The sequence below is a fragment of the Sus scrofa genome, chromosome 2, assembly GCF_054392235.1.
Source record: "Sus scrofa isolate SSC_HxYL_T2T_F1_AM1 chromosome 2, Sscrofa_HxYL_maternal_Yorkshire_Landrace_v2.0, whole genome shotgun sequence".
NCBI lineage: Eukaryota > Metazoa > Chordata > Mammalia > Artiodactyla > Suidae > Sus > Sus scrofa.
Window position 1 is genome coordinate 153,411,332 of NC_139384.1, and position 14,994 is coordinate 153,426,325.

General features: G+C 46.1%; 2 protein-coding genes across 3 annotated transcripts in view; both read left to right on the forward strand.

Moving 5' to 3' along the window:
* The window catches only part of LOC100736974 (protocadherin gamma-C4), a 189,180-nt gene that overhangs the window by 7,090 nt on the left and 167,096 nt on the right, over positions 1–14,994 (forward strand). The window contains exon 1 of one of the 2 annotated variants that reach the window (XM_085014853.1): positions 9,968–12,570. The exons of the other annotated variant lie outside the window; for it this stretch is intronic. Coding sequence (XP_084870979.1) covers positions 10,147–12,570 — 2,424 coding nt within the window. The 5' untranslated portion in view covers positions 9,968–10,146. Of the gene's footprint in view, positions 1–9,967; positions 12,571–14,994 lie in introns of those variants that run through there. 2 annotated transcript variants of the gene reach the window in all.
* On the forward strand, positions 4,860–8,189 carry LOC106509588 (protocadherin gamma-A2-like). Its single transcript, XM_085014863.1, has 2 exons — positions 4,860–7,465; positions 7,970–8,189. Exons 1-2 carry the CDS (start codon positions 5,048–5,050, stop codon positions 7,997–7,999), a joined length of 2,448 nt encoding a protein of 815 aa, XP_084870989.1. The 5' UTR covers positions 4,860–5,047; the 3' UTR covers positions 8,000–8,189.

A 14,994-nucleotide genomic window follows, 5' to 3' on the forward strand; every position in this document is an offset into this window, starting at 1 on the left:
TTGGAGCTGTAGCCGCCGACCTATGCCAGAGCCACAGCAACACGGGATCCGAGCCACGTCTGCAACCTACACCACAGCTCACGGCAACGCCGGATCATTAACCCACTGAGCAAGGGCTGGGATCGAACCCGAAACCTCATGGTTTCTAGTCGGATTCGTTAACGACTGAGCCACAACAGGAACTCCTGCAGTTGCATTCTTAACGCGATGCACCACAGCAGGAACTCCCAGGCAGTGGTTTTCTCTTCTTTTCTTTTTCGCTTTTTGGGCCACATGTGCAACATATGGAAGTTCCTGGGCTAGGGGTCAAATTGGAGCTGCAGCTCCAGGTCTAAGCCACAGGCACAGCAACATGGGATCCGAACCACTGCGACTCACACCAGTTTGCAGCAGTGCCAAATCCTTAACCCACTGATCGAGGCCAGGGATTGAACCTGCATCCTCATGGATACAAGTCAGATTCTTAACCTGCTGAGCCACAGTGGGAACTTCAAGCAGTGGTTTAAGTGGAGGCTTTCGCTCAAGCATGGGTTCCAGATCCTTTGACTGGGGAGTGTAGGCATTGGGTTGTGGTGGTTTGGTATAGACTGATGGAAATACAGTTTTTCTAAATTCATGGTGAGTATATTGTAAAATAGATACGTACTAAGAATTTTCAAAGTTGGTTTGTTCGGTAGAGTATATTCAGCAGTATATTTAACATTTTCCTTTAGAAAAAGAGGAAGAGCTAAAGGAATTTTATGAGCTTTGTTACAGTAACACAAAAGGTTGAAATATTTGCTCAAAAGTGAGCTGCTGGAGTTCCCACTGTGGTGCAATTTGCCTGATTGGTAAACCAACACACTACAATTGATATTGAAAGGTTTCTCCCGTAATATTTTATCCTCGAACTTGTCAAGTGAATTCTTTGCATGTTCAAAATGGAGACCATTTATTAGAACTACGTTCTTTTCTCCTTGTTTTAATTTGAACCTCACAATATGGATTTTTTTCCTTAGGAAAATCTCCCTTTTGGAGATCATGGTGTCACAGTATTTGGTTCTTTTTGCTTTTTTTTTTTTTTTTTTTTTTTTTGTCTTTTTGTCTTTTGTTGTTGTTGTTGTTGCTATTTCTTGGGCCGCTCCCGCGGCATATGGAGGTTCCCAGGCCAGGGGTTGAATCGGAGCTGTAGCCACCGGCCTACGTCAGAGCCACAGCAACGCGGGATCCAGCCGCGTCTGCAACCTACACCACAGCTCACGGCAACGCCGGATCCTTAACCCACTGAGCAAGGGCAGGGACCGAACCCGCAACCTCATGGTTCCTAGCGGATTCGTTAACCACTGCGCCACGACAGGAACTCCCCTGCTTTTGTTTTTTAACACGTGTGTCTCCCTTCATATATAAAAGTACAATATGAAGCCTTCATGTAACCTCTGCAGTTCGTATCATTTCAAATGTTTATGGAAGAGACTTTGCGGAAAGTAGTGCTGTAAATATTCTGCCATGGGAATACTTCTGTCTGCATGTTTTCTCATTCGAGACCTCATCATCAGGCTACACAGGCTGCATCTTTGATGGTGGATGTCCCATTTTTATCCATTACTCTTTATTGCATGGAGTCTATCAATGCTATGAACATGAGACTGATATGGAAGCAGAAGGCTGTTTGAATTTTTGAAACCTTGTGTGGGACTGATCGTGGTACCAAGGCATGAAAGCCTAATAGAAATGATAAAAGGAGGGAGCACGTGAAGAGGCTTGGTGGTGTGTATGGATATTTTTTAACTTGGCGAGATGTGTCTCTCAATCCTGTGGCTTTGGTGAGAAAGTGTGCAGAGAGCAGTGATAGCAAATAATGCACAGATGTCTTTTGCATTCAGAGAACATTCACATCTGTTGGAAGACTTTGGGTTTTGTTCTTAAATAACCCACATTAGCTGAATGTGTTAAGTGAAATGATACCTGTAGCATTCCCCTATCCCATTGTCAATTGCTGTGCAAGCTTTATGGTGTGTTCTCTTCTGCTACTGATCTGTAGGCGTGGTAATTTGAACTGAAGTTAATGGGTTGAGAACACAGACTGAGCTTCTGGTGTACTTTGTGGGAGTACTTGGAAGCAGAGTTGACCAGTGACCTTGGGGTATGTCAAAGAAGGGTGGAAATTCTAATGTCTGTTAGATACTCATAAGAATGCTATTTGCTGCAGTTTTGTGTCCCTTGCTGGATGCTTTTTATGAGTAGTTAATGTCAGAAAGTCTTTTTTTTTTTTTTCCTTTTTAGGGCTGCACCTGTGGCATATGGAAGTTTTCAGGCTAGGGATCAAATTGGAGCTGCAGCTGCTGGACTACACCACAGCCACAGAAACACAGGATCCGAGCCACGTTTTCAACCTATACCACAATTCATGGCAATACCGGCTCTTTAAGCCACTGAGGCCAGGGGTGGAACTCACATCCTTGTGGATACTGGTCAGGTTCATAACCTGTTGAGCCACAACAGTAACTCCCATTGTGGGTTCTTAAATAAAATTGATTTCGTGGCACAGTGGTTAACGAATCTGACTAGGAACCATGAGGTTGCAGGTTCGATCCCTGGCCTCGCTCAGCGGGTTAAGGATCCAGCGTTTCTGTGAGCTCTGGTGTAGGTCGCAGACATGGCTCGGATCCCACGTTGTTGCGGCTCTGGTGTAGGCCAGCAACTACAGCTCTGATTCGACCCCTAGCCTGGGAACCTCCATATGCCATGGGGGCGGCCCTAAAAAGACAAAATAATAAAAAAAATTTTTAAATAAAATTGATTTAAATTTTAAAATAAAGAAAAAAGATAGAAAAAGTGGTCTTCCCTTGTGGCACCTTGGGTTAAGGATCCGGCCTTGTCACTGCTGTGGCTTGGGCTGCAGCTATGATATGGGTTCAGTCCCTGGCCCAGGAACTTCCCTATGCTGTGGACTTGGCCAATAAATAAATTAATTAATAATAAAGAAAATAATGGGAAAAGTAACAAAGAGTATAAATTGTTGAAATGCAAACAAGGAAGAATTCTGATGATGAAGCAATAGAAGCTGACACTAATGCAGAAAAGATAAAATTTCTGTCAAGTCCAGGGCTGGGACTAATGTCAGCTAGGCAGGTGACATGATTATAATTCATTTTAGAGTTCTTAAAAGAAAATCTAAAATTCTGATTGTAGACATAGATCTGGAAAAAGAGAAAGAAAACGAAAAGCAAGTGAGACTGGTAAAAAAAATAAAGCAATTTAATACAAAGCAAGAAGCATGAATGGGAAATAATATATAGATTAAAACCAGATGCTTTCAAAGACTAACAGAGAAATCTTTAGAGAACTGGAATAGGGGATGTTGAGCAGTTGTTTTATGAGATGTAAAAGCATCAAAACAATGTTGATGAAGCAAGTTTTAAAGAAACAAACTATAGGGTCTACTAGAAAACTTGGTGAATTTATATCAATTGTTTCCAGTAAATATTTCATTAATGTTCTCAGAGGAATGGATTAAAGATGAAAAAAGTTCAGTAGGGAAGAAGCCAAAAGGCGGAAAGACTGAAATGAGACCAGTCTCATGATGCAAATATATATATTAATATTGATTCAAAATCTGAATATATTATCAAAATCTGTCCACTACATATTTAGTGTTTATAACTTATGACCAAATGAGGTTTATTACAGGGATGCAAGGATATCTCAATATAACAAAATCTAATAATGTAAAACTTCATATTAAGAGATTAAAGATAAAAAGCCATATATTTATTTCAACAGAGCCATAATAAAGGTCTTGAGAACATTCAACACATTCAAATCTTTTGGCAAACTGAGAATTGAAGGAAACATTCTCAACCTAATAAAGATTGTCTGTGAAACACTTATAGAACTACCCAAAGCAATCTTCAGATTCAGTGCAATTCCTATTAAAATCCCAATGACTTTTTGGTATCAATTTTAAAAATCCATCCCAGAATTCACATAGAGTATCAAGGGACCTCAAATAGAACATTCTCGAAAAGGAAGAACAAAGTTTCCTTCATGTTCCATGCCGCCTCCTTGCCTCCAAGCACTTGTGCTAAGGTTCTGCAACACTACTCCCACCTCTTTCTTGATCCAGTCATACCCTTTAGGATCCAGTTTCAATCTTGTCCTGGGAAAGTCCTTCCTGACCCCAAGTCAAGACTGGACCCTCTTCCTGTGTATTCTTCCACTTCTCAGTGTTTCCGACCATCACAGCAGCCATCATACTCTGTTAAAACACTCTGTTTACTATGCCCTCTCGCATCCTGTAGGCTTCCTGAGAAGAGAGACTGTGTTCCTCTCTTAGATGAACACTCTCTAAAGTCAACATCAGGCAGGCAAAGTATCAGACACCTAATAGAAACCCAATTAAGTGTCTGATTATTCCATAATTTAAACACAGGTTTTGAAGTTCAATACTAAGCCATTAGGCACAGAAATTCAAAATACATAGCATTATAATATAATGTATGTAAAGTTTTTAGACTGATATTATTGTCTCTGAATATAAAATAAGAGGTTGAAGATGTTTGGACGAAGGGCAGAAGCTATCTTGATTAATGGCTCCAGCGTTCAACAATGCTGTACTAGCGGCTACTGGGAAGGTCACATTCATTTGCACCCTTCTCATTCATTCTGCGAAAAAGACTCCTGACTTGAAAGAACTATGTCTAAGGTATCTTAGAACTCTAAGATTCTTCAGCGTCCCTTGAAAGTCATGGAGCAACAAGCCGGAAAATAACCTGGGTTTGTCTGAGATGCAGAATTTACTTAGGTCTCTAGGCGTCGCTGTTGACCACCTAAGAAGTAAGCCCGCGAGGCGTCCAATCCAACTTCACGGCTCCCCTAACACAAAGGGCTGGGCATTTGGCCCGCAAGCTCCGGGGAGGTACAGAAATTCAGTCCAGCAGCCTGCTAGTCCTCTCCACAGTGACCTGCCTCCCGTGCGTGCTGGATACCTCAGACCCTGAGGATTACAGATTGGAACCCCGCCCTGGATGCTGCAAACTGCCCGGGAGAAGAGACTGCAGCTGAAGAAATGGCGGCTTTGCTGAAATTGCCACCCCGCAGCCTTGTCCTGCTGTGCCTTCTCGTGGCGGCCCCGTGGGAGGCTGGAGCTGGGCAGATGCGCTATTCTGTGCCAGAGGAGGTCGAAAAAGGCTCCTTCGTGGGCAACATTGCTGAGGACCTGGGGCTGGAGCCCCGCGAGCTGGCCGAGCGCGGAGTCCGCATCGTCTCCAGAGGTAGGACGCAGCTCTTTGCGCTGAACGCGCGAAGCGGCAGCCTGGTCACCGCGGGCCGCATAGACCGGGAGGAGCTCTGCGCTCAGAGCGCGCCGTGCCTGGTGAACTTTAACATCCTCCTAGAAGATAAATTGAGTATTTATTCCGTAGAGGTGGAAATAACAGATATTAACGATAATGCCCCTCGCTTTGGCGTAGAGGAGCTGGAGCTAAAAATCAGTGAAACGACTACGCCAGGCTTCCGGATCCCTCTTAAGAGCGCACACGATGCAGACGTAGGCGAGAACACCCTCCAAAAGTACGAACTGAATTCAAATGACCACTTCTCCCTGGACGTGCGAAGTGGAGTGGATGGGAACAAGTACCCAGAGCTGGTGCTGGAAGGCGCCCTGGACCGCGAGGAAGAGGCTGTTCACCACCTCGTTCTCGTGGCTTTGGACGGGGGCGATCCTGTCAAATCCGGCACCTCCCGCATCCGTGTGGTGGTCCAGGATGTAAACGACAATGCACCTGTTTTTACACAGCCCGAGTACCGTGTAAGTGTTCCAGAGAACACACCCGTAGGCACCCGGATACTCACAGTGACGGCCACTGATGCAGATGAGGGATACAACGCTCAAGTGGCCTATTTTCTAGAGAAAACTCCTGAAGAAGCCTCAGAGGTATTTGAGCTTAAGTCTTCCTCTGGAGAAATAACAATCACAAAAAGCTTGGATTATGAGGATGCAAAACTCCATGAAATTGATATTGAAGCTCAGGATGGTCCAGGCCTTCTTACCAGAACGAAAGTCATTGTCATGGTTCTGGACGTGAATGACAATGCTCCAGAATTTTACATGACATCTGCTACCAGCTCAGTTCCGGAAGACTCTCCTCCAGGAACAGTAATTGCGCTTTTCAATGTCCACGACAGAGACTCTGGGCAGAATGCATTTATCACATGCTCACTCCCAGAGAACCTTCCTTTCAAATTAGAAAAGTCAGTGGACAATTACCACCGGCTGGTTACAGCCAGAGTCCTTGACAGGGAGCAGGTTTCCTCTTACAACATCACTGTGACTGCTAAAGATGGAGGGAACCCCTCTCTGTCCACAGATGCTCACGTTTTGCTGCAGGTGGCAGACATCAATGACAACCCGCCCACCTTTCTCCATACATCCTACTCTGCCTACATTCCCGAAAACAACCCCAGAGGTGCCTCCATCTTTTCCATGACGGCCCATGACCCCGACAGCGATGACAATGCCCATGTAACGTATAACGTGGCTGAGGACACCCTTCAGGGGGCACCCCTGTCCTCCTACATCTCCATCAACTCCGACACGGGCGTCCTCTATGCGCTGCGTTCCTTTGACTACGAGCAGTTCCGTGAACTGCAGCTGTGGGTGACAGCACAGGATGGGGGGAGCCCACCCCTCAGCAGCAATGTGTCTCTGAGCATATTCGTGCTGGACCAGAATGACAACGCACCTGAGATTCTGTACCCCGCCCTCCCCACCGATGGCTCCACGGGTGTAGAGCTGGCACCCCGCTCTGCAGAGCCCGGCTACCTGGTGACCAAGGTGGTGGCGGTGGACAGAGACTCGGGCCAGAACGCCTGGCTGTCCTACCGCCTGCTCAAGGCCAGCGAGCCCGGGCTCTTCGCGGTGGGGCTGCACACGGGCGAGGTGCGCACAGCGCGGGCCCTGCTGGACAGAGACGCCCTCAAGCAGAGCCTGGTGGTGGCGGTCCAGGACCACGGCCAGCCCCCCCTCTCGGCCACCGTCACGCTCACCGTGGCTGTGGCAGACAGCATCCCCGACGTCCTGGCTGACCTGGGCAGCCTCAAGCCCTCAGCGGACCCCAACGACTCGGGCCTCACGCTGTACCTGGTGGTGGCGGTGGCGGCGGTCTCCTGTGTCTTCCTGGCCTTTGTCATCGTGCTGCTGGCGCTCAGGCTGAGGCGCTGGCACCTGTCGCGTGTGCTGCAGGCGTCAGGAGGCGGACTGGGTGGCGTGCCCGCGTCCCACTTCGTGGGCGTGGACGGGGTGCGGGCTTTCCTGCAGACCTATTCGCACGAGGTGTCGCTCACCTCGGACTCGCGGGGGAGCCACGTGATCTTCCCGCAGCCCAACTATGCGGACACGCTCATCAGCCAGGAGAGCTGCGGGAAAAAGGATTTTCTTTCAGAACCTCAATTTCTACCTGAAGATAAAGAAGAAACATTTTCTCAGGTAAACTTTCTTCGCAATGTACCTGTGAGCAATGTTGCTAAAATAAAGAAATTTACCTAATCCCTTAACTCTCCACAGTTTACCATATCTCTTCTGTTTCCCGTATTTCCTTGTGGATACATTGCATTTTTAGAAACATAGTCCCAGTGAATTATTTCTCACTATTCTAAGTGTTCGCACCATGTAACAGGGAAGAGGGGCTAGAATCATGGTGTAATGTGTATAAATCGGTATTCATAGGCGAAGATGATATTTAGATTATCACAAGAATATTGCCTTAGGAACTGGTTTATCTGGTTTCTCATACTTTCTCATCCTGAGCAAATCATCTCATCCACATGGATCAACAATTGCTTCTTAGAAATGTCAGGGTTGGTTTTTCTATGTTTGCTCAAATATTTCCCTCTAACATTTAAGGCCTTTGTATTTTATATGTGTATATTTTTGTGAATAATGAAATCCCTTAGTTGGTTATTTTCTTCTCACTCAATATTTTTCTTTCAGCTTGGCGACGAGATTATTCATCTGTCTTGACTTGCATGATTTTCCTATTAAAACATGCAAATTTAGAAATATATATGCTTTGCCATGTTTCAGGAAGGTATATCATGGAATCTCCATTTAGTTAAAAAAAAATCTCAGTAGCTTCTCAAGTGGCTGTATTCTTTTAAGAAGTGATTGAATTGTGATTTGCTCTCCAATAAATGATTAGTGTAATAGTAAAGGTGTTTCTCTTCGCTGTTTTTATTTTTCTCATATTTGGAAACTACATTGCCCTTTTACCTTTAAAAATACTATATATCCTCAAGGGATTCAGAAAACACATCAAATAATTGCACCTAAATATGCTCCTGATACATTTCTCTTGTCAATGTTTCCTGCCCACAGAAGCTGTTAAAAAGGCTTCCAGTTCCTCGTCCAGCATCACTTCCCCTCACAACCACCTTTTCCTTCCCCATCCTTCTCCCCACTTTGGCTTTTTAGTCTGTTAGTTATGTATTTAACAATAGAGAACAAATAACACACTAGCATTCTATGTAAACTGGGATCTTTTGTTGTTTTTTTATTGGGAAATATTTGTGTGCTAAGTCATGTATATAATGGTATCATCATCCTTTAAGGTGCCATAATTCTTTATTGCTTAAGAGTGTCTGAGGGAAAATTGATCTGAGATAATATATGTTATCCATATGGTATTACTATTACATAAGTTGCTTTGAGACAAAGTTGGAACTTACTGTGCCATAATACCTCAAAACATCTTTACGAGTAAGTAATCAAGTATGAACTGAAGAAAATTGAAGGCATAGTTCCTTCTATTGTGTATAGTAATTCTTCGCAAGAATAAATGCCTTATGCATAGGTAGGTAATGCATCATTATTGAAATTACAAATATATTTCTATGTTTGTGCTTGGAGAGGAAAATAAGCACAGAAAAAGGGTTTCTGGAATATAAAACAAATGTTTATCTCTACTAGTTTAAGTGTTGGCCCCTAAAAATATCTTTATACTCTAGATTTAAGCAGAGTAGACTACTTTCAGTACTGAAGTTCTGTGATTTCTCTTGCCCATCCAGGCCTTATCCCTGCTCCACTCTCCTCCTGTTTTTTTTTTTTTTTTTTTTTTAAGAAAGCCTTTGCTAACCTCCAAGGCCAAGTTAGAGGCTCTCCCATTGCCCTTGGCTTTTCCCATTATGGTAGTTATCTCAGTGCACCATAATTCTTTGCTGGCTTTTCTGTATGTGTGTGTGTGTGTGTGTCTTTTTAGGGCCGCACCCATGGCATGTGGAACTTCTCAGGCTAGGGGTCGAGTCGGAGCTGCAGCTGCCGGCCTACACCACAGCCACAGCAGCACCAGATCCAAGCCATGTCTGCGACCTGCACAACAGTTTGTGGCAATACTGGGTCCTTTAGCCCACTAAGCGAGGCCAGGGATCGAACCTGCATCTTCATGGATACTAGTCAGAGTCTTAACCTGCTGAGCCACAACAGGTACACTGGCTTTTATATTTTAACTGTGCTGGAAGTGGCTGTGTTCATGTCATTCGCTTTAAATCCCCCAGTATTATTGTTTGTTTAATGAATGGGTTAAATGGAAAATATTGAAAGTAAGATGTCAGGCTATCAAGGACAGACTTCAAGAAGTAAACCTTGTCATCATGGCTGATATATCTGTGCGGTTCTTAACTTTTTCACATTTCAAAACAATAACTTCAGCATGTTTGAAGCAATATTGGTGGCATTAAGGTTACTGCGTGGCTTCCCAATGAAGATAAGTTGAAATCACATCCTTTAACATACAGTGATTCAATTAGTCGGTTAAGTAAACACCGATCCCCGTTATATATGACAAAAAGGATTTCAGGTTCTGGGAAACTTGGAAAGTACTGAACTTGGGTTTGTCTCCGAGGGTGCAGTAAACGGTGAGGCCTCTGGGCGTCGCTGTTCACCACTCAAGGAGGAAACGGCCGCTAGTCCACGTCCTCGCTTCCAAAGAGCCAGGAACCAGCAAATCACACCCAGAAGATCGGGGGCTGTTTCCAAGCTCAGCCTCGCAGGCAGCCAGCTCCGCGACGTATAAATTAGGCCCATGAAAGGCTTAGTTCCTTGAGAAAATAAGATCGGAGTCCGTGGTGGGAAATTGGAACCCAATTCAGAGAAAAGAATTCACCAAAAAGGAAATGCCCCATTACCTGAGACTCGGAAACCGCGGGGGACTGGCTCTGCTGTGCGCGCTTCTGGGGACGCTGTGCAAGACCGGATGCGGGCAGATCCGCTACTCGGTGCCAGAGGAACTGGAGAAGGGCTCCTTCGTGGGTGACATCGCCAAGGACCTGGGGCTGGAACCTCGAGAGCTGGCCGAGCGCGGAGTCCGCATTATTTCGAGAGGTAGGACGCAGCTCTTTGCTCTGAACGCGCGAAGCGGCAGCCTGGTCACCGCGGGCCGCATAGACCGGGAGGAGCTCTGCGCCCAGAGCGCGCGGTGCCTAGTAAAATTTAACATTTTGGTTGAAGACAAATTGAAGATTTTTGAAGTAGAAATAGAAATTAGAGATGTTAATGACAATGCTCCTGATTTTCTAACAAAGGATTTGGAAATAAAAATTATTGAGCTAACGGCTCCTGGAAGTCGATTTCCACTTAAGACTGCGTTTGACCCGGATGTGGGCATGAACTCTCTGCAGAACTATCAGCTCAGCCCCAATGATTACTTCTCCCTGGCGGTGAAGAGTGTCTCTGATGGGACCAAGTACCCAGAGCTGGTGCTGGAGCGGGCCCTGGACCGTGAGGAAAAGACAGTTCACCAGCTTGTCCTCACTGCTTCTGATGGCGGTGACCCCGTCCGTTCTAGCACCTTGTGCATCCAAGTGATAGTTCTGGATGCAAATGACAATCCACCAGTATTTACTCAGCCTGAGTATCAAGTAAGCGTTCAGGAGAACTTGCCAGTCGGCACCCGGCTGCTCACAGTGAATGCCACCGACCCTGATGATGGATTCAATGCTCAAGTGTCCTATGTACTAGACAAAATGCCTGGAAAAATCGCTGAGATTTTTAATCTCGACTCAGTGACTGGAGATTTATCAATATTAAAAAGTCTAGATTATGAGGATGCTACGTTCTATGAAATTAAAATTGAAGCACAAGACGGACCGGGTCTCCTTTCCAAAGCTAAGATTCTGGTCTCAGTTCTGGATGTGAATGACAATGCCCCGGAAGTTACAATTACTTCTCTCACAGGCTCAGTCCCAGAAGAGGCTAATGGGGGAAGGGAAATTGCCCTCATCCACGTGCACGACCGAGATTCTGGGCAAAACGGACAAGTCACAGTTTTTGTCCTGGGAAATATGCCATTTAATTTAGAAAAATCAATAGGCCAATATTACCGCTTAGTGACAGCCAGATCCCTGGACCGTGAACAGGTGTCTGAATATAACGTCACTCTCAGAGCTACTGATGGGGGACGTCCTCCTCTGTCCACGGACACTCATATCACCCTGCATGTGGCCGACATCAATGACAACCCACCTGCCTTCCCTCACGCCTCCTACTCTGCCTACATTCCCGAAAACAACCCCAGGGGAGCCTCCATCTTCTCTGTGACCGCCCAGGACCCTGACAGCATTGAAAACGCCCACATCACCTATGCACTGATGGACGATACCATCCAGGGGGCGCCTCTCTCCACCTATGTCTCCATCAACTCCGATACAGGTGTATTGTATGCCCTGCGCTCCTTCGACTATGAGCAGGTTAGAGACCTGCAGCTCCTGGTGATAGCCAGTGACAGTGGGGACCCTCCACTCAGCAGCAACGTGTCCGTGAGCCTCTTCGTGCTGGACCAGAATGACAACATACCTGAGATTCTGTACCCCGCCCTCCCCATGGATGGATCTACCGGTGTAGAGCTGGCACCCCGCTCTGCAGAGCCCGGCTACCTGGTGACCAAGGTGGTGGCGGTGGACAGAGACTCAGGCCAGAACGCCTGGCTGTCCTACCGCCTGCTCAAGGCCAGCGAGCCCGGGCTCTTCGCGGTGGGGCTGCACACGGGCGAGGTGCGCACAGCGCGGGCCCTGCTGGACAGAGACGCCCTCAAGCAGAGCCTGGTGGTGGCGGTCCAGGACCACGGCCAGCCCCCCCTCTCGGCCACTGTCACGCTCACCGTGGCTGTGGCTGATAGCATCCCAGATGTGCTGGCTGACCTGGGCAGCCTCAAGCCCTCAGCGGACCCCAACGACTCGGGCCTCACGCTGTACCTGGTGGTGGCGGTGGCGGCGGTCTCCTGTGTCTTCCTGGCCTTTGTCATCGTGTTGCTGGCGCTCAGGCTGAGGCGCTGGCACCTGTCGCGTGTGCTGCAGGCGTCAGGAGGCGGACTGGGTGGCGTGCCCGCGTCCCACTTCGTGGGCGTGGACGGGGTGCGGGCTTTCCTGCAGACCTATTCGCACGAGGTGTCGCTCACCTCGGACTCTCGGGGGAGCCACGTGATCTTCCCGCAGCCCAACTATGCGGACACGCTCATCAGCCAGGAGAGCTGTGGGAAAAGCGAGCCTCTCCTGATATCTCAAGACTTACTTGAAATGAAAGGAGACTCCAAGCAACTTCAGGTGAGTTTATTTCTTTCTTTGAATATTACAAAGAACAATTACACCGGTGTGGTTATTTTCTCTCTCTCTCTATTTTCTCTTTTGAGGGCCGCACCTGCGGCATATGGAAGTTCCCAGGCTAGGGGTTGAATGGGAGCTGCAGCTGCCAGCCTATGCCACAGCCACAGCAACACCAGATCCTATTGTCATCTGTGCCCTAAGCAGAAACTTGCAGCAATGCCGGATCCTTAACCTACTGAGCGATGCCAGGGATCAAACTGGCATCCTCAGGGATGCTAATCAGATTCTTAACTGGCCGAGCTACAGTGGGAACTCCCACCAGTGTGGGTATTATAAAGCTTAACACACACTTATTTGAAAATAAAGCAATGCAGTTGCCATTCATTTTGTTTAGATATGTATTCCTCTCTTCTTGGATTCCCATGAGGTTGTACTTCCTGACCGGTAGGGCTGAGTGGGGGTCTAGTAAGTAGTTCTGGCCAATACATTGTAAACCGAAGCATGTGAATCTCTTCCCAGAGAAGGTTTTAGTTGCCATTGTGAGGCTTACCAGACCTCTAAGTCACTCTTGAAAGAGTGACTGTGTCTTCCTCGGTCCTTGAATAACTATGATGAGAGGAGAGCCCTGTGGTTGACTCAGCATTGACCTCTATGTCTCTGATATGCCGACTTGTCTCTTTGTCAGTCCCTGCGGTGATGTTTGTCATGTCAGCTACTTAGCTTATTCTGATACAAACACATATATACATATATATATAATATGGTAATATATACGGTAATAATAATATCGGTATTAGCTATTTTAGGCTCTCATAATATGACACTTAATTCCTTCCAAGCCAAAACAAACACTTTTCGTCCTGTTTACATAAAAATGGTAAGGTATGCATTCCCTGATGGCTCAACAGGTTAAGGATTCAGTGTTGTCACTGCTGTGACATGGGTTCGGTCTGAGGGAGTGGCCAAAAAAATGGTAGAGTAAAAAATGTAGAGCTTGGTCAAATTCTTTCACCTGGAATATAGCCCCTGTTTTATGTACTTAAAATGTGTATTCGTATGGGAGTTCCCGTCGTGGCTCAGTGGTTAAAGAATCCGACTAGGAACCATGAGGTTGTGGGTTCGACCCCTGGCCTTCCTCAGTGGGTTAAGGATCTGGCATTGCCACGAGCTGTGGTGTGGGTCACAGATGTGGCTTGGATTTCGCATTGCTGTGACTCTGGCGTAGGCCGGTGGCTACAGCTCTGATTGGACCCCTAGCCATGGGAGCGGCCCCAGAAGAGGCAAAAAGACAAAAAAAAAAAAAAAAAAAAAGTGTATTCGTATGGATTTCTGCCTTTTGTCTGAAGGTAGGAAGCTCAATTGCCTAACCTATTATGAGCCTTGGAATGGCATTTCTTGTCCTTTGAGAAGGATTTTAAAATGTAAGGAGACCTGTTTCCACCTCTCTGAGAGAGATTTCCAGACCATCCACTTCGATAATGGAATAGGAGTCCTTCAGCTTTCTTAGGCTAGGAATCATTGGCCCATTTTGAAATGTGTGAAATTATTTTCACCCATAAAGTCACAGCAGAGAGTCATCCAAAATTAGGCCAAGATATATTTCATCAGATTTCAAACAAAGGAACATATCTCTCCCTAAATATATTAGGAAGAGGAAAATTCAAAAGTGTGAGACAACAGGGTCTGAACAGAGAAGGGTGTATTTTCACTCAAACCTTCAAATGCGTTATAAAAAAGACACATTACCTTTGGAATATTTTTAGGGAAGTCTTTATAATATTAATGTAAGTTTCCTTGTAATGAGAAAAAATATTAAATGGCTAGGGCAAGGGACACTTTAGATGATCAAAGAGAATTTCCTAAGAATTCCAGGGAATTCCGTAGTGGCTCCTCGGTTAACGAACCCAACTAGGATCCATGAGGATGGGGTTCGATCCCTGGCCTCCCTCGGTGGCTTAAGGATCCGGCATTGCGTGAGCTGTGGTGTAGGTCACAGACGCAGCTCGGATCCTTTGTTGCTGTGGCTATGGTGTAGGCCAGCAGCCGTAGCTCGGATTTGACCCTTAGGCTGGGAACCTCCATATGCTGCGGCGGTGGGGGGGCCCTAAAAAGCAAAAACACCTAATTTACACTAGTTTAAACAACAAAAGAATATATTATCTCAAAAACCAGGTAGACTAAATCAGCTCTATCCAATAGAAAGATAACGTGAGCCACAGATGAAAGCTGTATTATTATATTATCTAGTAGCCCCACTAAAATGGCAGAAGGAAATATGTGAAATTAATTTCCATAACTTTTGTCTTGTATATTCTACATGTACATGGGGGAAATGCACAGAGTACAAAGGCATCTTCTTGTATGGATAATAAGTCTCAGACATCCTGTTTTCATTAAAAAGGAGTTTTAAAGGATAAGCAAGAA

Excerpts from the sequence above, each read along its gene's own strand:
- LOC106509588 (XM_085014863.1), top strand. The coding sequence starts at position 5,048 with ATGGCGGCTTTGCTGAAATTGCCACCCCGCAGCCTTGTCCTGCTGTGC. Across the intron at positions 7,466-7,969 it reads AAGAAGAAACATTTTCTCAG|CTTGGCGACGAGATTATTCA; the intron begins GTAAACTTTCTT and ends TTTTTCTTTCAG.